This window comes from Oncorhynchus nerka, linkage group LG9a (assembly GCF_034236695.1).
Source record: "Oncorhynchus nerka isolate Pitt River linkage group LG9a, Oner_Uvic_2.0, whole genome shotgun sequence".
NCBI lineage: Eukaryota > Metazoa > Chordata > Actinopteri > Salmoniformes > Salmonidae > Oncorhynchus > Oncorhynchus nerka.
The window spans coordinates 32,522,196-32,546,612 of NC_088404.1; the positions used below are offsets into that span (position 1 = coordinate 32,522,196).

A 24,417-nucleotide genomic window follows, 5' to 3' on the forward strand; every position below is an offset into this window, starting at 1 on the left:
TAGTCTAACCACTAGGCTACCCTGCCACCCCAGGAGGGGTGGCCAGTCCTCTTCTGGCTGTGCCGGGTAGAGATTATAACAGAACATGGCCAAGATGGTGAAATGAAAAAATAGTCAATTCCCGACAAGGACATGGGGAAACGGAGGGAAAATATACAACATGAAATTAGGGAATTGAAACGAGGTGTGTGTGAAAACAAGACAAAACAAACGGAACGGCGATGGCTAGAAGACCGGTGACGTCAACCGCTGAACACCGCCCGTACAAGGAGAGGAACTGACTTCGGAAGAAGTCGTGACAGTAATCCCCCTCCCCCTTGACGCGCGGCTCCAACAGCACGCCGACACTGGCCTCGGTGACGACCCGGAGATGCAGGGCAATCCGGAAGGAGACGGTGGAAATCCCGCAGCATAGAAGGGTCCAACATGTCCTCCTCCGGAACACAGCATCTCTCCTCCGGATCGTACCCCTCCCAGTCTATGAGGTACTGAAGGCCCCTCGCCCGACGTCTCAAATCCAAGATGGATCGAACGGAGTACGCCGGGGCCCCTCGATGTCCAGAGGGGGCGGAGGGAACTTCCCGCAGCCACCACCGGCCTGAGGAGAGACACATGGAACGAGGGGTTAACGCGGTAATCGGGGGGAAACTGTAACCTATAACATACCTTGTTCACTCTCCTCAGGACTTTAAATGGTCCCACAAACCCCGGACCCAGCTTCCGGCAGGGCAGGCGGCGGGGCAGGTTTCCGGGTCGAGAGCCAAACCAGTCATCCACCACAGGAGCCTCAGTCTGACTCTGATGCCAAGGAGCCAGAACCGGCTGATACCCCAATACACACTGGAAAGGAGAGAGGTTAGTGGAGGAGTGGCGGAGCGAGTTCTGGGCCATCTCTGCCCAGGGCACGAACGCTGCCCACTCCCCCGGCCGGTCCTGGCAATAAGACCTCAGAAACCTACCCACATCCTAGTTAACTCTCTCCACCTGCCCGTTACTCTCGGGGCGAAAACATGAGGGAAGGCTGACCGAGACCCCCAGACGTTCCATGAATGCCCTCCAGACCCTCGACGTGAACTGGGGACCCCGATCAGACACTATATCCTCAGGCATCCCATAGTGCCGGAAGACGTGAGTAAACAGGGCCTCCGCAGTCTGTAGGGCCGTAGGGAGACCGGGCAAAGGGACGAGACGACAGGACTTAGAAAAATGATCCACAACGACCAGGATCATGGTGTAACCCTGTGAAGGTGGAAGATCGGTTATAAAATCCACCGACAGATGCGACCGAGGCCATTGCGGAACGGGTAAGGGTTGTAACTTACCTCTGGGCAGGTGCTTAGGAGCCTTACACTGGGTGCACACCGAGCAGGAAGAAACATAAACCCTAACATCCTTAGCCAAAGTGGGCCACTAGTACTTCCCACTAAGACAGCGCACTGTCCGACCGATCCCAGGATGACCAGAGGGTGACGTGTGGGCCCAATAGATCAGCCGGTCGCGGACAGCAGACGGAACGTACAGATGCCCAGCTGGACACTGGGGGGGGCTCTGCACGTGACGCCCGCTCAATGGCCGTGTCCAGCTCCCACACTACCGGCGCCACCAAGCAAGAGGCTGGGAGTATGGGAGTGGGATCCTTTGGCCGCTCCTCTGTGTCATACTGCCGGGACAGTGAGTCTGCCTTAAACTTCTGGGAACCTGGTCTGTACGAAAGGGTGAAAACAAAACAGGTGAAAAACATGGCCCACCTTGCCTGGCGAGGGTTCAGTCTCCTCGCTGCCCGGATGTACTCCAGATTGCGGTGGTCAGTCCAGATGAGAAAAGGGTGTTTAGCCCACTCAAGCCAATGTCTCCACGCCTTCAAGGCCTTGACGACAGCCAACAGCTTGCGGTCCCCCACGTCATAGTTTTGCTCAGCCGGGCTGAGCTTCTTCGAGAAGGCACAGGGGCGGAGCTTCGGTGGCGTACCCGAGCGCTGAGAGAGCACCGCTCCTATCCCAGCCTCGGACGCGCCCACCTCCACTATGAACGCCAAAGAGGGGTCCGGATGGGCGCAGAGGTAAACAGAGCCCTTAGTTGCCCAAAAGCCGTGTCCACCTCAACTGACCACTGCAGACGTACAGGACCTCCCTTCAGCAGTGAGGTAATGGGAGCAGCCACCTGACCAAAATCCTGGATAAATCTCTGGTGGTAATTGGCAAACCCTAAAAATCGCTGCACCTCCTTTACCTTGGTGGGAGTCAGCCAATAGCGCACGGCTGAAATGCGGTCACTCTCCATCTCCACCCCTGATGTGGAAATGTGATACCCTAAGAAGGATAAGGCTTGCTGAAAGAAAAGGCATTTCTCAGCCTGGACATACAGGTCATGCTCGGTGCGTTTAGCGGAGTATACCGATATATACCAATACACCCTGCCCGTGCAGGTCCCTGAAAATCTCATCTACAAAGGATTGGAAGACTGATGGAGCATTCATCAACCCATATGGCATGACGAGGTACTCATAATGCCCTGAGGTGGTACTAAATGCAGTCTTCCACTTGTCTCCCTCCCGGATACGCACCTGGTGGTATTCGCTCCTGAGATCCAGTTTTGTGAAGAAGCGCGCCCCGTGCATTGACTAAATCGCAGTGGCGATAAGAGGTAACTGTACCTTACCATGATTTGATTGTGACCTCTATAGTCAATGCACGGGCACAGACCTCCATCCTTCTTCACAAAAAAGAAACTCGAGGAGACGGGTGAAGTGGAGGACCGAATGTACCCCCAACGCAGGTATTCAGAGACATATGTCTCCATAGACACGGTCTCCGCTTGTGACAGTGGATACACGTGACTCCTGGGAAATACAGCGTTTACCAGGAGATTTTCCACACAATCCCCCCGATGGGGTGGTAATTGAGTCTCCTTCTTATTACAGAAGACGAGAGCCAAATCGGCATATTCGGGGGGGTTGCGCACAGTGGAGACCTGGTCTGGTCTTTCCACTGTAGTAGCACCAACGGAAACCCCTACACACTTCCCCGAGCACTCTCGCGACCACCCCGTGAGAGCCCTCTGTTTCCATGAAATGGTGGGGTCATGACGAGCCAACCAGTGAAGGCCCAGTACCACGGGAAACGCAGGAGAAAGAGACTGATTTGCTCCTCATGACTCCCCTGCGTCACCATGGCCAGGGAGATAGTGGCTTCCCTGATTAGCCCGGACCCCCATGGTCGACTATCCAGAGCGTGTACTGGGAAAGGTCTAACCACAGGAATAATGGGGATCGCTAAACTAAGAGCGAGTGCTCTGTCAATAAAATAGAATTGACGAGCGCCTTATGCTGGGAATCCGGGGGGAAATCAGAAAAACAAATAGGTACAAACAGTTGGACAACAGAGGACTCTGGATGAGAGTGGTGCACACTCTCCTGGGGTGACGCCAGAGTGCCCTGCCTGCTGCCTCGACTCCCGGAGAGACCAACCCGGCACCGACCGGCAGTGTCCCCTCTGCGGCCACAGATGGTGCACGAACTGGAAACCCCTCCGGTCTCCCTACGCACAGCCCCTCCCAGCTCCATAGGTTCAGGAGAGGGGGTGCGAGGGGATGGAACCACCAGACCCTGATCTGAACGTCCACGGGTAGCCAGCAGGTTGTCCAGCCGGATGGACAGGTCCACCAGCTGATCCAACGTGAGGGTGGTGTCTCTTCAGGCCAACTCCCGATGTACGTCCTCGCGCAGACTGCAACGGTAGTGGTCGATCAGGGCCCTGTCATTCCATCCCGCGCCGGCAGCCAGAGTCCTAAACTCCAGGGCAAAATCCTGGGCGCTCCTCGTCTCCTGCCTCAGCTGGAAGAGGCGCTCACCCACCGCTCTATCCTTGTTCGGGTGGTCAAAGGTGAACTCTGGCGGGTGAACTCTGAAGTCCAACAACGCCGCATCTCCTTCTCCCCACACTGTGTTGACCCAATCCAGAGCTCTCCCTGAGAGGCACGAGATGAGGGTGGACACCTTCTCCCTTCCCGAGGGAGCCGGGTAAAAGGTGCCCAGGTATAGGTCCAGCTGTAACAGGAAACCCTGGCACCGTGCCGCCGTCCCATCATACTCCCCGGGAAGGGCGAGACACATCCCACTGGGACCGGTTGCAGGAGGAGAGAGTAGTGGAGGTTCGGGTTGCGTTGTTGAAGTCGCTGGAGGACCTCCCTGTCTCTCCCAACAGTCCAGGGTCTGGATAACTTGATCCGTGATGGCGCCGAGATGGTGGATTACTTTCACTTGCTCCTGGATGCGCTCCTCGGCCCCTATACCAGGGGCACCTGTTGCTGCTGACTCCATAGGTGGTTCGGTATTCTGTAAGGGGTGCGTAACTGATGGCAGGGAAGTCAAACACAGGAGAGCAGAACTTGGTGTATAGCCAGTGCAGTTTAATATATAAAACTAACGGCATACCAAACAACAAACACATGGGTAAAAAACCCGTAGCGCACCAGTAACACATAGCACGAGTACTTACAAAATAAACAATTCCCAACAAGGACATGGGGGAAACAGAGGGAACATATACAACATGTAATTAGGGAATTGAAACCAGGTGTGTGTGAAAACAAGACAAAACAAATGGAGCATGAAAAATGGATCGGCGATGGCTAGAAGACCGGTGACGTCGACCGCCGAACACCGCCCGAACAAGGAGAGGAACCGACTGACAGAAATGCTGCATTGCAGGTTTTCTAGTGAGGACAGGACAGTCCAGACAGGGCCTCATACAGATGTATATAGAGCCACTGTGAAGCAGGGTAAGTCAGAAAATACATCGGGGGTAGAAATGTGAAGCTAGATAACTGTCTAAATCAGGGCAGAACTGTAAACCTTATCAAAGCTCAATCAGTAACAAAACAAGTGCTAAATCAACAATCATGACTAGTTCACCCACCCACCCACACACACACACACACATAACACACACACACCTCCTGACCAGCAGGACAGAATTTGGTATGTCATCAAATATGAAGTCCTTTCTGAAATAAACTATTCAGGCCTTGGTGAGCGCTCTTTAAAGGACTGTTGTTTCTGTATCAGTGTGTGTGTATAAAAGATCTCCAATTATGTTAACATTAAAAAAGACAACTTGGTAAATATCTGGGTAAGTATTTCCCTGCACATTGTGACCTTGGAGAGGTGTTCATATCTCAGTGTATTGTGCTTTATATCTGTATTGCTGATTAACACTGTTGGAAACGGCTAAACTTTGAACATTGAGATATTAACTAAATGATAAGGAGTGGAAGAGAATGGGTTTTATGTCAGAAGTTAAGGGTCCTCTGTAGAAAGCCAGAAGGCTTTGGAATGTGTTTGATGGAGGAGAGGAGAGCGACGTGTTGATATAGGGAAGACAGGTGGATATCTGTGGATTAGGTGAAGGAGGGGTTGAGGTCAGGAGGTGAGGACACATTCCCTTAAGGGAGTAATAAGCGTTTGGTATCCTGTTACCCTCTTTCTGTTGAACAATAAGATGTAAGGATTGGAGAGAAGGCGTGTCTTGCGTAGGATGTATATAACTGTGATGGAGAGAAATGTTTTGCTGTCTGAATACAGCTGTACAGAACCTTTGGGAAGAATTACACTTGGTTAAAGCTTCTCTAGTGTCCGTGACTTATTTAGATCTGTAAAATAAGAACCTAACAACACTAAGTGCTTACTATGCAGTAGCTAGGGGATTTCCAATGACACAGCCAAAACAATGGAATTCTCCACATTTTGAAACAAATACACAGTTGTGGAAAAAGTACTGAATTGTCATACTTGAGTAAAAGTAAAGATACCTTCATAGAAAATGGCACAAGTTAAAGTGAAAGTCAACCAGTAAAATATTACTTGAGTAAAAATCTAAAAGTATTTGGTTTTAAATATACTTAACTATCAAAAGTAAATGTAATTTCTAAAATTTACTTAAGGATCAAAAGCAAAAGATTTAAAAAATCTTTATATTAAGAAAATTAGACGCCACTATTTAAATGATGGATAACCAGCGGCGCACTCCAACACTCATCATTTACAAAACGAAGCATCTAGTAAGTTTGTCAGATCAGAGGCAGTAGGGATGACCACAGATGTTCTCTTGATAAGTGTGTAAATTGGACCATTTTCATGTCCTGCTAAGTACTCAAAATGTACTTCTGGGTGTCAGGGAGTAGAAAGTACATGTTCTTAAGGAATGTAGTGAAGTAAAAGTAAAAGTTGTCAACAATATAGTCAAGTAAAGTACAGATACTGTATATCGTATTTCTACATACCATTAGTAATAACACTGTGGACTCTGGTGTTAAGGCAGCGCTTGTGTCAAACACACGTTCTTGGGCAATTTCGACTTGTAAAAGCCAGCGCTCTGCTATTTTCCAACCCTGTCTTATATCAGCTCGCTTGTGCTGAGGTGGGAGGTGGGAGGGATGGAAATATTGTAGGTGTGTCTTTAAAAACCAATTTCAAGCAGTGGTGATATTTAACACTCACTGGTCGCTGGTCTTTGCGGTAACACAATTGGTTATGGCATCGTTTTTGCCAGTGGAGGTGCAAAGTAGTCTTGAAGACCATGATCTGGCAGAGTTACTCCGCCTCAAAAATTCAATTTGGCGAAATGCTTGGCACACACATACTCAGGCTGACTGGCTCTTGTTCAGGCAAATGTGAAATAAGAGCACTCAGGCTATCCGGAAGGCCAAAGGTAGTTACTTTAAGGAGCAGTTCTCGCTCTCTGTTGATCTAATCTCAAGAATGAAACCTCCTCACAGCTGCCCATGTCCCTTTATGTTGATGATGTGTCTGTTACTTGACAAGGAGCACATGGCTGAGCTCTTTAAATCACCACTTCATTAAGTCAGCATTCCTATTTGACTCAGCCATGCCTCATTGCCTGTCCAACATTTCCTCATCTCCCACCCCTTCTAATGTGGCTAGCCCCTATGCTCCTCCCTCTTTTTCCCCTGCCCCGCTACAAAGTTTCTCCCTGCAGGCAGTCAGTGAGTCCGAGGTGCCAACGGAGCTCCTTAAACTTGACCCCCAAAAACCATCTGGGTCAGATGGTTTAGATACATTCTTCTTTAAGGTTGCAGCCCCTATCATCTCCAAGCTTATCTCTGACCTTTTTAACCTCTCTCTCCTCTCTGGGGGGTTCCAATTGCTTGGAAGGCAGCCACGGTGCGTCCTTTATTTAAAGGGGAGGTAAAGCTGATCCTAACTGTTATTGGACCATTTCTATTTTGCCATGTTTATCTAAAGTGTTGGAAAAACTGACTGGCTTTCTTGATGTCAATAGTATTTTCTCTGGTATTAAGTCTGGTTTCTGCTCAAAAAAAGCACACACATCACATCACAGGGGGAAAAGAGGTATTTGGAGTGGACTTCAAGTCCGACTCAAGTCCGACTCAGGAGGCCTGCACATCATCTACCGCTTCGGAGTATAATGTTCAGTCTCTGGATAATAAAGTAGACGAGCTCAGGGAGAGGATCTTCCAGAGAGGCATCAAGGATTGTAACATACTCTGTTTCACGGAAACATCACTCTCTCAGTATATCATCTCCCCGTCCTTACAGCCAGCTGGGTTCTCAGTATTTTTCTCAGACAGGAATAAATAACTATCAGGGAAGAAGAAAAGCAGGGGTGTATGTTTCATGATCAACTACTCATGATGTGATTGTGATAACATACAGAAACTCAAGTCCTTTTGTTCACCCGACGTAGAAGACCTCACAATCAAATGCCAATTGTATTATGGGGCGTACACATCACTGACATTCTGATATGGTCCACCCACACAGACAGTGTGGTGAAGAAGGCGCAACAGCGACTCTTCAACCTCTGGAGGCTGATAAATTTGTCTTGGCCCCTAAAACCCTCACAAACTTTTACAGATGCACAATTGAGAGTATCTTGTCAGGCTGTATCACCGGCTGCTATGGCAAATGAACCGCCGCAGGGGCTCTCAAGAGGGTGGTGCGGTCTGCCCAAAGCATCACCAGGGGCAAACAACCTGCCCTCCAGGACACCTACAGCAGCCGATGTCACAGCAAGGCCAAAAAAGATAATCAAAGACAACAACCACCCAAGCCAAGGCCTGTTCACCCCTCTATCATCCAGAAGGTGTGGTCAGTACAGGTGAATCAAAGCTGGGACCAAGAGACTGAAAAACAGCTTCTATCTCAAGGCCATCTGACTGTTAAATAGCCATCACTAGCCGGCTTCGACGCGGTTACGTAACCCTGCACCTTAGAGGGGCGGCAGGTAGCCTCGTGGTTAGAGTGTTCGGCAAGTAACCGAAAGGTTGCCAGATCGAATTGCCGAGCTGACAAGGTTAACATCTGTTGTTTTGCCCCTGAACAAGGCAGTTAACCCACTGTTCCCAGGTCATCATTGTAAATATGAATTTGTTCTGAACGGACTTGCCTAGTTAAATAAAATAAAAAAATAAAAAAGAGGCTGCTGCCCTATATACTTGGAATTACAGGCCACTTTAATAATTGAACACTAGTCGTTTAAATAACTTTTAAATACTGCTTTACTCATCTCATACTGTATTCAATTCTATTGTATTTTATAGTTAAGACTTTTTCTGTATGTTTGTTTATTCCATGTGTAACTCTGTGTTGTTGTTTGTGTCACACTGCTTTGCTTTATCTTGGCCAGGTCGCAGTTGTAAATGAGAACTTGTTCTCAACTGGCCTACCTGGTTAAATAAAGGTGGGGGAAAAATCTATAATAATTTTAGACAATGCCACTCCGACATTGATCAATCTAATATTTATATATTTCTTAATGACATTTTTTTAATACTTTTAGATGAGTTTGTAATGTTGTGATCTGTTAGATACTTCTGCACTGTTGGAGCTAGGAACACATGTGTTTCACTACACCCACAATAACATCTGCTAAATATGTATACGTGACCAATACAATTGGATTGAATTTTCATTTCAGGTCACTGAGCTCTTCAGTAAAGGCCAATCTACTACCAATGTTTGTGTCTGGAGATTTCTCATAATTGTGGTTGAAAATAACAAAAACACTTCTGACAGCACTGAACCTATAGCGCTACCGTAAGCGAAAAGATTTACCATTGCCTTCGGTTTGTTAAAATAGAGCCCTGTATCTTATCTAATCTTGTTATCTCCCTTAGGATTCAGTAAACTAATAGTAATGTTTGGTTAGCGCTGCTATCGGTACAGGGGAGTAGAGGCTTGCCTGCACACTGAATAGAGAATGTGCAGTCAGGGGAAAAAGAAGCTGATAGTCACCTCCTTAAGTCTGATAAGGGATGTGAACACACTCAAGCGTACCCATATCACACCCGCTTGCATTCATGTGTGCACATATGTGTGTTTGGTACAGTATATAAGATCAGTCCTGACCCAAGCTAAGGTGTATCCACCACTGGTTGTGATTTCAGGAGTGACCATGAAGTGTCTGGTTATTGTGCTGGTATGTGCTGTGCTCGCTGAGGGAATCCACAGGTTAGTACTCACTTTATTTATTTTTCACTCCATCCAGTTGCTCTTTTTCCCTAAATTCTCCCTAAAACACAATTTTCTTTTCTCTCATAGTCAATGATAACTCCTTGTTGCTCTATCTACCTATTTGCATTTGCAGAATTCGACTTCATATCTGAGTGTATCTGTGCTCTTGTTACCCTAGGATCCCTCTGGTGAAGCATAAGTCAATCCGTGAGAGAATGATGGAGAAAGGAGAACGCCTGCCCTACCAAGACCCCGCTCTCAAATACTTTCCTAGCGAGTTCGCTGGCTCCGCCACCATGTACATCAACAACTACGCCGACGTACGAACATGCTATAATACACAAGCTTATGGTCTATCTAGAATGTTACTCAATGTCCTGTCTATATCTGTCTATGTCCACAGTAGTCTATTTTCATATTCCAGAATGAAATTCTATGATGTAGGCGAACATAGAAAATGTGAATTCTAGGTCTAACTAGATAACAACCATGTCAAGATAACATCTAACTCCATGAAGTAGAGTCTAAACCACGCCAACCACTCTAGATCTGATGCGTTGTTGTATGAATGGATTAGCAGCCCCTCTCTTTTGTCAACTATACTTTCCCTGTTGTGTTTTCCAGACCACCTACTATGGAGCCATCACCATCGGTACTCCCCCCCAGTCCTTCCAGGTGTTGTTTGACACTGGCTCTGCCAACCTGTGGGTTGACTCTGTACTCTGCAACACTCAGGCCTGCAGTGAGTACAGCTGGATAGCTTCATGACAATATTACAACTATCTACTATGTGTATCAATTAACTACTACTTCCTCAACAGTAAATGTTACTAACTGTACTACTACTACTACTTTTACTACTATCAGATATATTTAAGTCCAATATCACTTCTACACACTTCCCAGATAAATACATTGTAGACAGTATATTTCCTCTTTAAGTTGTTTGTGTCCCTTCCTCCTGCAGACACCCACACAAAGTTCAACCCCAGCAGTCGTCCACCTACTCAGCTAATGGGCAAACTTTCTACCTGCCCTACGGAGCTGGCAGTCTCAGTGGAGTCTTCGGATACGACACCGTCAACGTGAGTCCCACCATAACAACCTTACAAATACTTAACTACTTCTACCACAGTTATTCTTCACTACATGCAATAAAAAGCCACAACAGTACCTGTACTTCCATTCTAATAAAACCAAAGAGTTTCCATGATGCTGAGTGAGTGTGTGTTTGTCACCTCTTTAGGTCGGTGGTATTGTCATCAACAACCAGGAGATTGGTCTGAGTACTGACGAGCCAGGTCAGAATTTTGTTGTGGCCCAGTTTGATGGTATCCTTGGCCTGTCCTACCCTTCCATCTCAGCCGGACAAGAGACTCCCGTCATGGACAACATGATGTCTCAGAACCTTCTGCAGGCTAACATATTTGCATTCTACCTGACCAGGTCAGTACTCCTACCATCACTTATACCACATATCTACCACTACTTACCACACATATACCACTACAGATGTCAGCTCTTAATTGGACTGCTTTCATCACAGGAGGAAAATAATCCTGCAGAAGGAGGATTTGAATATCTGAAGAATGATTTAGAACTGTTCCAGTGGGCAGCTGGAAGCGTGTTTGTACACAAAGCAGTACCGTACCTACATTCTACCTTATGTAGGCTACGTGAAGGCTACGGCGTGTCTCGTGTTCATTCTTACGTGGATTAGAATAAACGGCCATATTCTTAGGGGGTAGATGTATTTTCGTTGGGGAAAATATGTTGTTTTACATGAACTGTTTTATTATATATGTTGAAGGAAAGCAATAGGCAGAATTAATCATTGTTTTCCTCAAATCCTGTGTGATCCAGAGGTTACAGCCACTGACCCCGGCACATATATGTCAGAGTCGGCATGGGTTCATATTCGGCCCACTGCCCTTTGACTCATGGATCAATGTCTATTTTTGACACATTCATTTTGCGTGGTTACATGATTAAAACAGAAACAACTCAAGGGTTAACAGTTCAGGAATTAATTCAGTTAAGTTTAGGGCTATGGTTTGGGGAAGGCTTAAAACAAAATAAAACAAAATGAAGCGCCTATGTATCATCAGTATTCAGAATATTCTTAACGCTCGCTAGAGCATTGTGATCTGCCATAAGCAGCTCACTCCGAACCTCATGAGTTTGCATCCAGTGCCGAGTGATCTAGTGACCAGCCTGAGACGACATTAAACCAACAAGTTAATTGCATTTATTTAAATGTGTTCAAGAAGTAAAATGAGTCAACAAAATCATCTTCGATAGGCTCAAATGTATGAACAACTTGAGAGCTTTAATGAAATATTGAAAAGGCACACAGTACAGGCTTCCAATTCACACCAAGGACTAGAACTATAATCACAAATAATACATAGCCGAACTATAAAACACGGACAAGCGTCCACCCTGGAGGAAGGTTTATCGTTCTATAGTAGGCCTACATCTGTCAATCAGATGGCCCAAATCAGCTCATCATCTCAGCCAGGGAACAAACAGTAGCTGTTGTCACACTTCATTGCCGCTCCCTAAAGTATGATGTCAGTGTTACCTTAGTCCTGCTTGCAACCAAAGTGTTTCAAGATATGTTCACCCTCTGGTCGGTATTGTCATCAGAACAACAGAGTACTTTTTGAACAGACTACGGGTGATTTATCTATTTGAAAAGCATTCCATACAATAGAAATAAAGTATCCACTGTTGGGAATTGACACGACACTAATGTTGGTGTAGCCCTTACTTAATATTTTATTGGTTTCCTATTCATGTTATCCAAAAGTGTCTGATATGGTCATTTATAATTAAGATCAGGGATTAAATATCCCTAGACTGTCCATTTTTAACATGTGTAAATAAATCTAGTAAATTGGGGGGATTGAGATATTTGTGCCAGAAAGGTACGGCCTGGGAATGGTAGGGTTATACGTGCTCGCTGAAGGCAGAAGCCCTAACCCACTTCACCCCACGATTTAACTCAATTTTGAACTTAGGACACACTTGAAACTTCTCATAGCCTAGTGGAGACCAATATCGATCTTCTGTTAATACGCTATATCAAACGACGGTTGTTTATGTATATGACTGCATTTCAGATACAAGTTTGTACATTTGAATGTTGCAGTAATTTGACCCAGACCTAACGTTTCAGCGAGCGAGAGGATTTTGATATTTAAATAGCAAGCCCTGATAGAATGCCCCAGCATGGACAGAAAGACAACTGCTCTTTTTACAGGGACCCACAAGGCTCATTTGTATTTCCTGATGCAGCAGAAAAATGAGCAGTGACAAAAAAGTGATCAAGTTAAGATCCAACATCTGTACCCCTACGACTACTTACCACACATATAATGTACTACTACCAGATTTAATTATGAAATACACACAGATATCACAGAACCTTCTGCAAGCCAATTTGTTCACCTTCTAGTTGACCAGGAAATATACTTTAAAAATTTACTTAATTATGTACATAATCAATGTTATATTCATTATTCCTGCTCCAGAAACTATATCACTGATATAAGGCACAAGATTTGGGGAGAAAAGTGTCTTTTGTGAGTGAACCATCTTCTTGCCAATCGCCTATTTGTAAAACTGTTAGATGACTTAAAACTCTTTTTCTGTGCAGCGACGGCCAGCAGGGCAGTGAGCTGTCGTTCGGAGGAGTGGACAACACCAAGTATCAGGGTCAGATCTACTGGACTCCCGTCACCTCCCAGACATACTGGCAGATCGGCATCCAAGGGTCAGGATCAACCACACCAACCAAACATACTTAACCATACACTGACATCAGAACCACCAAGAGACTGGAAAAGCTGGGATGAAAAATGTCTAAGGCCGCTGTCAATGTCTGTCTGTTTAACACTAACCCTTGTACATCTCCAGGTTCCAGATCAACGGTCAGGAGACAGGGTGGTGTGGGCAGGGCTGCCAGGCCATCGTGGATACCGGCACCTCCATGCTGACTGCACCCAGACAGATCATGGGAACGCTGATGCAGTCCATTGGAGCCCAGCAGGACCAGTACGGACAGGTAGCAGGAAGCCATTATAAACCATAACAGACCAGTACTAACTGACACCATAAAACAGTGTAATCCAGAAAGTAGAGGTTGGGGAAACCAGTGCAGACCAGAGTAAACCAGTACAGGGATGTTTTGTGTCACTCATGTCTGTGAATTGTTTGTTGATGCAGTACACAGTGAACTGTAACCAGATCAACAGCCTGCCTACTCTCACCTTCACCATCAATGGAGTCAACTTCCCCCTGCCGCCATCTGCATACATTCAGCAGGTAAGTTAGTGTGTCGTGTGTGTTTGTGTGTGTCTGTCCGTGTGTTACCATCTATGACTGATGTTAGGATAATGTTAGGTTAAGCCTTGTGCATGACTAAGCCATGTGTCAGTAGTGCATGTGTGTTTATCTGCCTGTGTGTGTGTGTGTGTATTGCACTCAACATGCGTGTTCTCCTCTCTATCCAGAACAACCAGGTCTGCTCCGTGGGGATCACCCCCACCTACCTGCCGTCCCAGAACGGACAGCCCCTGTGGATTTTGGGAGATGTATTCCTCATGCAGTACTACTCCGTCTACGACCGCACAGGCAACCAAGTGGGCTTTGCCACCGCAGCCTAAACCTGACCAACATGACCATGACCGCAAACCAACACAGACACCGACCGTTCTTAAAAGTCTGCCACCCCAAACCTCACACAGAATCTATTCCACCTCTGACCATTCTAGAACATCAATCACCAATGGCAACCATTCTGAATCACTCATAACAACCACTCTGGTTATTTTAGGACACATATTACCCATGGCAACCACTCTGCTCATTATAATACACATATTACCCATGGCAACCACTGTGGGTCAGTTTGGCTTTGGTCCAGTGTGGTTAAAGCAAGCATCGACATCATTGGGTTAAAGCTGTGGTCTTTGTTAGATGACATCTGCTAATATTTTCAGTTGAGCTGTAATGTTGTTTCCTTTCTACTCTGGCATTGCAACGACAACCTCCTAGTTCCCAGACAACATCGGATGTGAACACAGGTTCAGCCATGTTGCTGATTTCATCATGATGCTGAGTGAAAAAGTAAATGACTTACAGAAACAGTGAAATATGAAAATATGATTTTTGACACTTAAATGCATATCATCTCAAGACTGGATGTATTTGGTGTTTGTTTAGCTTCCATGTAGACTGAATAAACTATTGAAGTGCACAATAATCGTATTTGTTTTGAATCACTGTATCTGACACATCAAGCTCATGATGCCTGTAAGACTGAAATCACACCTCACATTCACCACTGACTGTTGCCAGAAACTGCAACAAAAAACAACAAGAGCAGCTTTACCCAATTGGAGCCTCTAAATATATCCAACCATCTACAAATCTTACCTATTGAAATATTTATTACATAATGGCAGTAATAACTAAATATCAAGTCAAATATGCCATCTGTAATGAACACGAGGGGAGACAGAGAGCTGGTTTCAAGCGCAGGGCCCAGCAGGTGTTTATAGAAAAGGACCACTGGAGGAGGCAGGTAGCTGGGTCCAGGGGCAGGCAGGTCAGGGGGTCCAAAAAGGCAACAGTACCTGGCAGGGAAAAGGCTAGTAACGTAGTCCGGGAGATCAGGCAATAGTTTGATAACAGGAAATCCGATAGGCTAAAGTACAGGCAGGGAATAGGCAAAAAGACGTTGTTAGTGAGGCAGGCAAATCTATCATACACAGGAGGAGAAAATCACGGGAAAAACAGAGTTACGAAAGACGTGTGTCACAAAACTAACAATACCTCAAAATGATGGGGTGTGAAGAACTGAACGAAATAGTGTGTGATAATGACATACAGGTGTGTGAACAGGTGATTAGAATTCAGGTGGTTGGGATCTGGAGAGTGAGCTGCGTTCAGGGGATCTATGTGTTTGAGAGTGTGAGCTGGAAAGTGGGCTGGAAAGTGAGCTGTGTTCAGGGGATCTATGTGTTTGAGAGTGTGAGCTGGAAAGTGGGCTGGAAAGTGAGCTGCGTTCAGGGGATCTATGTGTTTGAGAGTGTGAGCTGGAAAGTGGGCTGGAAAGTGAGCTGCGTTCAGGGGATCTATGTGTTTGAGAGTGTGAGCTGGAAAGTGGGCTGGAAAGTGAGCTGCGTTCAGGGGGGATCTACGTGTTTGAGGGTGTAAGTTGGAAGCAGATGTTACACCATATGTTAGTCCTAAGTATCCTCCCTGTGAAAGGGACTTTAATGAAAGCTTCAACATTTCATTTCAGGGGCTGGTGTGTGTGCATGTTTTTGTTTGTTTCCACACACACACACACACACGTACACACAGATTTGTGACACACACACACCAGTTTGTGATTTCACACCCAGTCCTCATGTACCTGACCCCTCCACCCTTCAAAGAGGAGCATCTCTCTGACTCATGTCCACACAGATTGCTCCAACCCTGGGGAAGCCTGCTCTGAGATATGGCCTGGCACAGTCTGTCTGGGTCTGCCTCATTCACCAGACACACAAGACACAAGAACTCACACACTCTCCATTTATTGCATTGATCTCTAAGCAGACAGAGGAGTTCAGCACTATTCTCTATTTTTTTCAGGTCCCCAGTTTAGACACAACAGTGCTTAAATGAGCTCATCATCCTGTTTTCTTAGTTTCTATAAAACATCTGTATATCTGTGGTCCATTAGTTCAAACAGAGGCTCAGCTCTCTACTCAGCTCTCTACTCCATTAGTAAGAGACTGTGTGAGGCTCAGAGGGAAATGCTGCATTGCAGGTTTTCTAGTGAGGACAGGACAGTCCAGACAGGACCTCATACAGATGTATATAGAGCCACTGTGAAGCAGGCTAAGTCAGAAAATACATCGGGGTGAAGCTAGATGTGTGAAGCTAGAAATGTGAAGCTAGATAACTGTCTAAATCAGGGCAGAACTGCAAACCTTATCAAAGCTCAATCAGTAAAAAAATCTGTGCTAAATCAACAATCATGACTAGTTCACACACACACACACACAACACACACCTCCTGACCAGCAGGACAGAATTTGGTATGTCATCAAATATGAAGTCCTTTCTGAAATAAACTATTCAGGCCTTGGTGAGCGCTCTTTACAGGACTGTTGTTTCTGTATCAGTGTGTGTATAAAAGATCTCCAATTATGTTAACATTAAAAAAGACAACTTGGTAAATATCTGGATAAGTATTTCCCTGCACATTGTTATTCATGACCTTGAAGAGGTGTTCATATCTCAGTGTATTGTGCTTTATATCTGTATTACTGATTAACACTAAGTGCTTATTATGCAGTAGTACTAGGGGATTTCCAATGACACAGCCAAAAACAATGGACATCTCCACTCTTTCAGAGCCATTTTGAAACAAATAAACAGTTGAAGAAGTACTCAAAAGTCATACTTGAGTAAAAGTAGAAAATGGAAAATGACTCAAGTTAATCTAAGTCACCCAGTAAAATACTACTTCTGTCCAGACTTCTACCGAAGTCGGTTCCTCTCCTTGTACGGGCGGTGTTCGGCGGTCGACGTCACCGGTCTTCTAGCCATCGCCGATCCATTTTTCATGTTCCATTTGTTTTGTCTTGTTTTCACAAACCTGGTGTCACGCCCTGGTCTTAGTATTCTGTGTTTTCTTTATTATTTTGGTCAGGCCAGGGTGTGACATGGGTGATTTATGTGTCTTGTCTTGTCTAGGGGTTTATTAGATTTATGGGGTTGTGTTTAGTAGTGTTGTCTAGGAAAGTCTATGGTTGCCTAGAGTGGTTCTCAAATCAGAGGCAGGTGTTAATCGTTGTCTCCATATTTAGGCAGCCATATTCTTTGGGTATTTGGTGGGTGATTGTTCCCGTCTCTGTGTTTTGCACCAGTTAAGACTGTTGTCGGTTTTCACGTTACGTTTATTGTTTTTTTGTAAATTGTTCGTATTTTCATCTTTCATTAAAGATGTTTATGAATAACCACACTGCATTTTGGTCCGCCTCTCTTTCACCGGAAGAAAACCGTAACACCTGGTTTCAATTCCCTAATTACATGCTGTTTCTGTTCCCTCTGTTTCCCCCATGTCCTTGTTGGGAATTGTTTATTTGTAAGTACTCGTGCTGTGTGTTACTGGTGCGATACGGGTTTTGTACCCATGTACCCATGTGTTTGTTGTTTTGTATGCCGTTAGTTTTATATATTAAACTGCTCCGGCTATTCACCAAGTTCTGCTCTCCTGCCTTCCCTGCCATCAGCACCCCTTACAATTTCAGTAAAAGTCTAAAAGGATGGTACATTTAATACATTTAAGAAACAAAAGTAAATGTACTTGCTAGAATATGCTTAAGTATCAAAAGATGAGATGAGTCATTTAGCAGCAATTTACAGTAATGAGGTCATTCATTTTCATACTTTATTTCATAGAGCTCCTTCATGGGAATAGAACCCACAACCTTCTCGTTGCAAGCGCCATGCTCTACCAACTGAGCTACAGCAAAAGTAAAATACTAAATCATTTCAAATTCCTTAAATTAGGAAAATCAGACGAACTATTTTTGTATCTTGTGTATTTACGGATAACCAGCGGCACACTCCAACACTCAGGCATCATTTACAAACGAAACATTTAGTGATTCCGTCAGATCAGAGGCAGTAGGGATGACCACAGATGTTCTCTTGATAAGTGTGTAAATTGGACCATTTTCATGTCCTGCTAAGTATTAAAAATGTAACGAGAACTTTTGGATGTCAGGGACAATGTAAAGAGTAAAAAGTACATTTTCTTTGGTAATGTAGTCAAATTAAAAGCTGACAAAAATATAAATATTAAAGTACAGATATTTCAAAAATACTACTTAAGTAGTACTTTAAAGTACTTTTACTTAAGTACTTTACACCACTGCGAATATATTTACTTTTAATTAAGAGACAAGGGAAATGGTGTAAACTCTATCTCCTCTCTCTTTCATCACTCTTTATCATTTCTCTCTCTACCTCTCATTTTTCTCACACCAAAATGTTGCTACATCTTTTCAAATGATTATTTAGTTGATGAATTATAGTACAATTCTGGTGTGATGTATGCCTGAAAGTCCCCTATAGAGTGTAATTAAAACATACAGTATGTATACAGTATTTCACCCATGTTGACTAAACATCAGCTCATATTGTATTTCTACATACCATTAGCAATAACACTGTGGACTCTATTTTCGGCTGGTATTAAAGTGGCTCTAGTGTCAAACACACGCTCTTGGGCAATTTCGACTTTAAAAAGCCAGCGCTCTGCTATTTTCCAACCCTGGTGCCAGTAATGTAACTGTCTTATATCAGCATGCTTATGCTGAGGTGGGAGGGGTGGAAATATTGTAGGTGTGTCTTCAAAAATGTGTGCCAAAGTGCCAATTCCCAGCAGTGCTACTGATGATATTTAATACTAACTGGTCGCTGGTCTTGGCAGTAACGCAGTTGGTCATGGCATTGATTTTGCTAGAAGAGGCGCACAGTAGCCTCATCAGTAGCCTATAACCTTATTCATCAGTAGCCTATAACCTTATTCAAATATAATGAGCAGCAAAACAGTCAGACATTCACGTTTTTTCTTTATATTGGGCATTATTTTTCTGATCGCTGTCCTTGGTAGCCTCGGCTATTGACCGGTTTGTTTGCCTTTCAAATGTCAAGGTCACTAACAGTTTATATAAATGGTGATGGTAGGCTAATGTTATTATAGAGTTTAACGTTTGGCATTGTCCAATCGTTCATGGCTCGAATATGCAGTACATTTAAGAAATGTGAATGCAATGTGTGTAGACAAATATTTCCATGTTAAAGTCAATAACAAAAACCACATTGGCTACATGTTTGGTTTAACTAGGCCTATTAAGGGATACAGTATACTATTTAATAAACTGTGTTCAATAGATAGTAAAAACATCCATGCCTCAGGTCAAAGAGCCCTTAGTCCTACATGTGTACACATTGCCTTATGCTCATAGAAACAAGACATTCGATTCATGAGTGTTTTTGACCCAATCCTTTTAAGAAACATTGCTGTTTTAACCTCTTAAGTCGACCCTCTACTTTTTTGAACATTCTGTTAAAAATCGTGCAACATTTCAGCGCCCTGCTACTCATGCCAGGAATATAGTATATGCATTTGCTTAGTCTGTGTGGATAGAAAACACTCAGACGTTTATAAAACTGGTTAAATCACTGCTGTGGCTTTACCAGAACGGCATTTACATCGAAAAGCACAGGAAAAACTGATCACTGAAAATGGGAAAATATATCCATGCGCTACTTGAACCCATTGATAAAGGTGAACCACAATTAATTGACGGAGGTTGCAGTACCTACAGCTTCCACACGGTGTCTAGAGTCTTGTCATTTCCCTTCGAGTTTTTTCTTGGTCAAACACATGCAGGGCACCGTATCTCCTATGGTCTAGGACCGGATATTTTCGTTGAGTTTCTAGCCGGACATTTTTCCAGACGGACAGCTAATGATCTTTACATCGCCTCCTGATGAATTTTATCGCTTATTAACGTTTACTAATACCTAAAGTTGCATTACAAACGTATTTCGAAGTGTTTTGTGAAAGTTTATCGTCGACTTTTTGAATTTAAAAAAATGACGTTACGTTTTGAAACAATGTTTTTTTAGTTTATCACACAGTCCACATATAACGATATCTAGGCTTTATATGGACCGATTTAATCGAAATAAAGACCCAAATAGTGTTTATGGGACATCTAGGAGTGCCAACAAAGAACATGGTGAAAGGTAATGAATGTTTTCTATTTTATTGTGCGGTTTGTGTAACGCCGAAATGCTAATTATTTTGTTTACGTCCCCTGTGGGTCTTTTGGGGTGTTACATGCTATCAGATAATAGCTTCTCATGCTTTCGCCGAAAAGCATTTTAAAAATCTGACTTGTTGCCTGGATTCACAACGAGTGTAGCTTTAATTCGATACCCTGCATGTGTATTTTAATGAACTTTTGAGTTTTAACTAATACTATTAGCATTTAGCGTAGCGCATTTGCATTTCCAGAGCTCTAGTTGGGACGCAAGCGTCCCGAGTAGAAGCAACAGGTTAAAAACAGATTCATTGTTTTTCGTTTAATTTGATTAAAAACCAAACTTATTAGAAAGATTCACCATCCATGAGTTTATGTTGAGAACGGACATGGCTCGAATACAACGCAATATCTTCTGCTATTTCTGGAGAAGTTCAAATATGGATGTTAAACAAATTCTCTGATAATTTACACATCAAAGAAAAGTGTTGTTGTACATAGTAAAGAATAGTGTCCCAGCTCAACAAAATCATCTTTCCTGGTTTACCACAGCAAATCTCCTGTGGCAATTTCCCGACACTTTGTATGTAAACGAATGTTGGTGTAGCCTACTGTTATTATATTATTTGTTTCCTATTTATGGTATCAAAAAGTCCCTGGTATGGTCATTTCTTATCAAGATCGGGGGTACAACATCCTAGACTGTCCATATTTGAAATGTGTAACAAAACAAAGTCAATCGTGGGGATTGAGTTACTTGTGCCAAAAGGGTGTGGGCAGGAATCAAACCCAAGCCAACACGGTAGACATATACCGTACCAGTTTGGACACACCTACTCGTTGCTTTATTTTTACTATTTTCTACAACTTAGTTTTGATGTCTTCACTATTATTCTATGAAAAAACAAATATGGAATCGTATAACAAAAATATATTTTAGAATTTACGTTCTCCACCCTTTGCCTTGATGACAGCTTTGCACACTCTTGGCATTCTCTCAACCAGCTCCATGAGGAATGCTTTTCCAAAACTCTTGAAGGAGTTCCCACATATGCTGAGAACATGTTGGCTGCTCCCCTTTACTCTGTGGTCCAACTCATCCCAAACCATCTCAATTGGGTTGAGGTCAGGTGATTGTGGGTGATTGATGCAGGACTCCATCACTCTCCTTGCTCAAATAGCCCTTACACCGCCTGGAGATGTGTTTTGGGTCATTTTCCTGTAGAAAAATAAATGATAGTCACACTAAGCGCAAACCAGATGGGTTGGCATATCACTGCGGAATGCTGTTGAAGCCATGCTGGTTAAGTGTGCCTTGAATTGAAAATAAAATCACTGACTATGTCACCAGCAAAGCACCCCCACACCATCCCACCTCCTCCTCCACGCTTTACGGTGGGAACCACACATGCGGAGATCATCCGTTCACCTACTCTGCGTCTCACAAAGACACGGCGGTTGGAACCAAAAGTCTCAAATTTGGACTTATCACACCAAAGGACAAATTTCAAACGGTCTAATGTCCATTGCTCGTGTTTTTTGGCCCAAGCATGTCTCTTCTTCTTATTGGTGTCCTTCAGTAGTAGTTTCTTTGCAGCAATTTGACCATGAAGGCCTGATTCACACAGTCTCCTCTTAACAGTTGATGTTGAGATGTGTCTGGTTCTCTGTGAAGGATTTACAGTTGAAGACAGAAGTTTACATACACCCTAGGCAAATATATTTCAACTCAGTTTTCCACAATTCCTGAGATTTAATCCAAGTAAAGATTCCTCGTCTTAGGTCAGTTAGGATCACCATTTTATTTTAAGAATGTGAACTGTCAGAATAATAGTAGAGAGAATTATTTAATTCAGCTTTTATTTCTTTCATCACATTCCCATTGGGTCAGAAGTTTACATACACTCAATTAGTATTTGATTGGCATTGCCTTTAACATTTTTAACTTGGGTCAAACGAGTGGAGGGTGGGAGAGAGGGAGGGAGTGGAAGATAGGAGGGGGGAGTGTAGGGGATGGGGTTGCACTGTTTTTGTTGTTAAATATGAAAATCTATCATCTATAAAAAGTTTAGGAAAAAAAAAATATATATATATATATATATAAATAATATGGATGAGCGATGATAGAGAGGCATAGGCAAGATGCAATAGATGGTATAAAATACAGTATATACATATGAAATGAGAAATGTAAGATATGTAAAGATTTGTAAGTGGCATTATTGAAAGTGACTAGTGATCCATTTATTGAAGTGGCCAATGATTAGAGTCTGTATGTAGGTAGCAGCATCTCTGTGTTATTGATGGCTGTTTAACAGCGCTAGGCGCTTGATGGTTTTTGCAACTTCACTTGAAGAAACTTGAAATGTTTTGGATTGACTGACCTTCACGTCCGAAAGTAATGATGGACTGTCGTTTCACTTTGCTCACTTGAGCTGTTTGAGGCTGCTCCAAAACACCACCAGCGGAGGAAAAGTATTCAGAGTGGACTTCAAGTCTGACTCAGGAGGCGTGCACACCATCCACCGCTTCAGAGTTTATTACTTGCTAATATTGAGTAAAAACTGAGTAAAACTGAGTAAAACGCTGCCAAAGTTCTACCAACAGTAAAGAGACAAAGTGGAGTTGCAATTCAACGGCTCAGACACGAGACATATGTGGCAGGGTCTACAGACAATCACGGACCACAAAGGGAAAACAAGCCATATTGCGGACACCGACGTCTTGCATCCGGAAAAGCTAAACACCTTCTTCGCCCGCTTTGAGGATAACACAGTGCCACCGACGCGGCCCACTACCGAGGACAGTGGGCTCTGCTTCACCGTGGCTGACGTGAGTAAGACATTTAAGCGTTTTAACTCTCGCTAAGCTGCGACCCAGAAAGGCATCCCTAGCCGTGTCCTCAGCGCATGCACAGATCAGCTGGCTGGAATGTTTACTGACATATTCAATCTCTCCCTATCCCAGTCTGATGTCCCCACTTGCTTCAAGACGTCCACCACTGTTCCTGTACCTAAGAAAGCAAAGGTAACTGAATTAAATGATTATAGCCTTTTAGCACTCACTTCTGTCATCATGAAGTGCTTTGAGAGACTAGTTAAGGATTATATCACCTCACACCATAGACCCACGTCAAATTGCTACTAGATCCACAGATGATGTCATCACCATCACACTGCACACTACCCTATCCCATCTGGACAAGAGGAATATCTATGTAAGAATGCTGTTCATTGACTATAGCTCTGCCTTCAACACCATAGTACCCTCCAAGCTTATCATTAAGCTCGGGGCCCTGGGTCTGAACCCCGCCCTGTGCAACTAGGTCCTGGACTTCAGGACGGGCCGCCCCCAGGTGGTGAAGGTAGGAAACAACACCTCCACTTCGCTGATCCTCAACACAGGGACCCTACATGGGTGCATGCTCAGCCCCCTCCTGTACTCCCTGTTTATCAATGACTGTGTGGCTACACTCGCCTCGAACTCAATCATCAAGTGTGCAGACGACACAAAAGTAGTAGGCCTGAATATCAACAATGATGAGACAGCCTTCAGGGAGGAGGTGAGAGCCATGATGGAGTGGTGCCAGGAAAAGAACCTCTACCTCAACGTCAACAAAATAAAGGAGCTGATCGTGGACATCAGGAAACAGCAGAGTGAGCGCGCCCCTATCCACATCGATGGAACAGCAGTGGAGAAGGTGGAAATGGTCCACCCACAGACAGTGTGGTGAAGAAGGTGCAACAGTGCCTCCTCAACCTCTGGAGGCTGAATACATTTGTCTTGACCCCTAAAACCCTCACAAACTTTTACAGATGCACAATTGAGAACATCCTGTTAGGCTGTATCACCGCATGCTATGGCAAATGCACCGCCCGGGAAACTCAGGGCTCTCCAGAGGGTGGTGTGTGGTCTTCACAATGCATCACCGGGGGCAAACAACCTGCCCTCCAGGACACCTACAGCAGCCGATGTCACAGCAAGGCCAAAAAAGATAATCAAAGACAACAACCACCCAAGCCAAGGCCTGTTCACCCCTCTATCATCCAGAAGGTGTGGTCAGTACAGGTGAATCAAAGC

At 44.3% G+C, this 24,417-nt stretch overlaps 2 protein-coding genes across 3 annotated transcripts in view; one reads left to right on the top strand and one right to left on the bottom strand.

The window, feature by feature from the left end:
• The window catches only part of mapk8ip2 (mitogen-activated protein kinase 8 interacting protein 2), a 144,124-nt gene that overhangs the window by 86,859 nt on the left and 32,848 nt on the right, over positions 1 to 24,417 (bottom strand). The window lies entirely within an intron of this gene.
• Positions 9,384 to 14,762, top strand: LOC115134188 (gastricsin-like). Its single transcript, XM_029667911.2, is given in 10 exon segments — positions 9,384 to 9,490; positions 9,672 to 9,813; positions 10,118 to 10,235; positions 10,461 to 10,481; positions 10,484 to 10,578; positions 10,740 to 10,939; positions 13,155 to 13,271; positions 13,415 to 13,562; positions 13,724 to 13,822; positions 14,011 to 14,762. Coding segments are annotated over 10 exon segments (1,149 nt in total). The 5' UTR covers positions 9,384 to 9,434; the 3' UTR covers positions 14,164 to 14,762.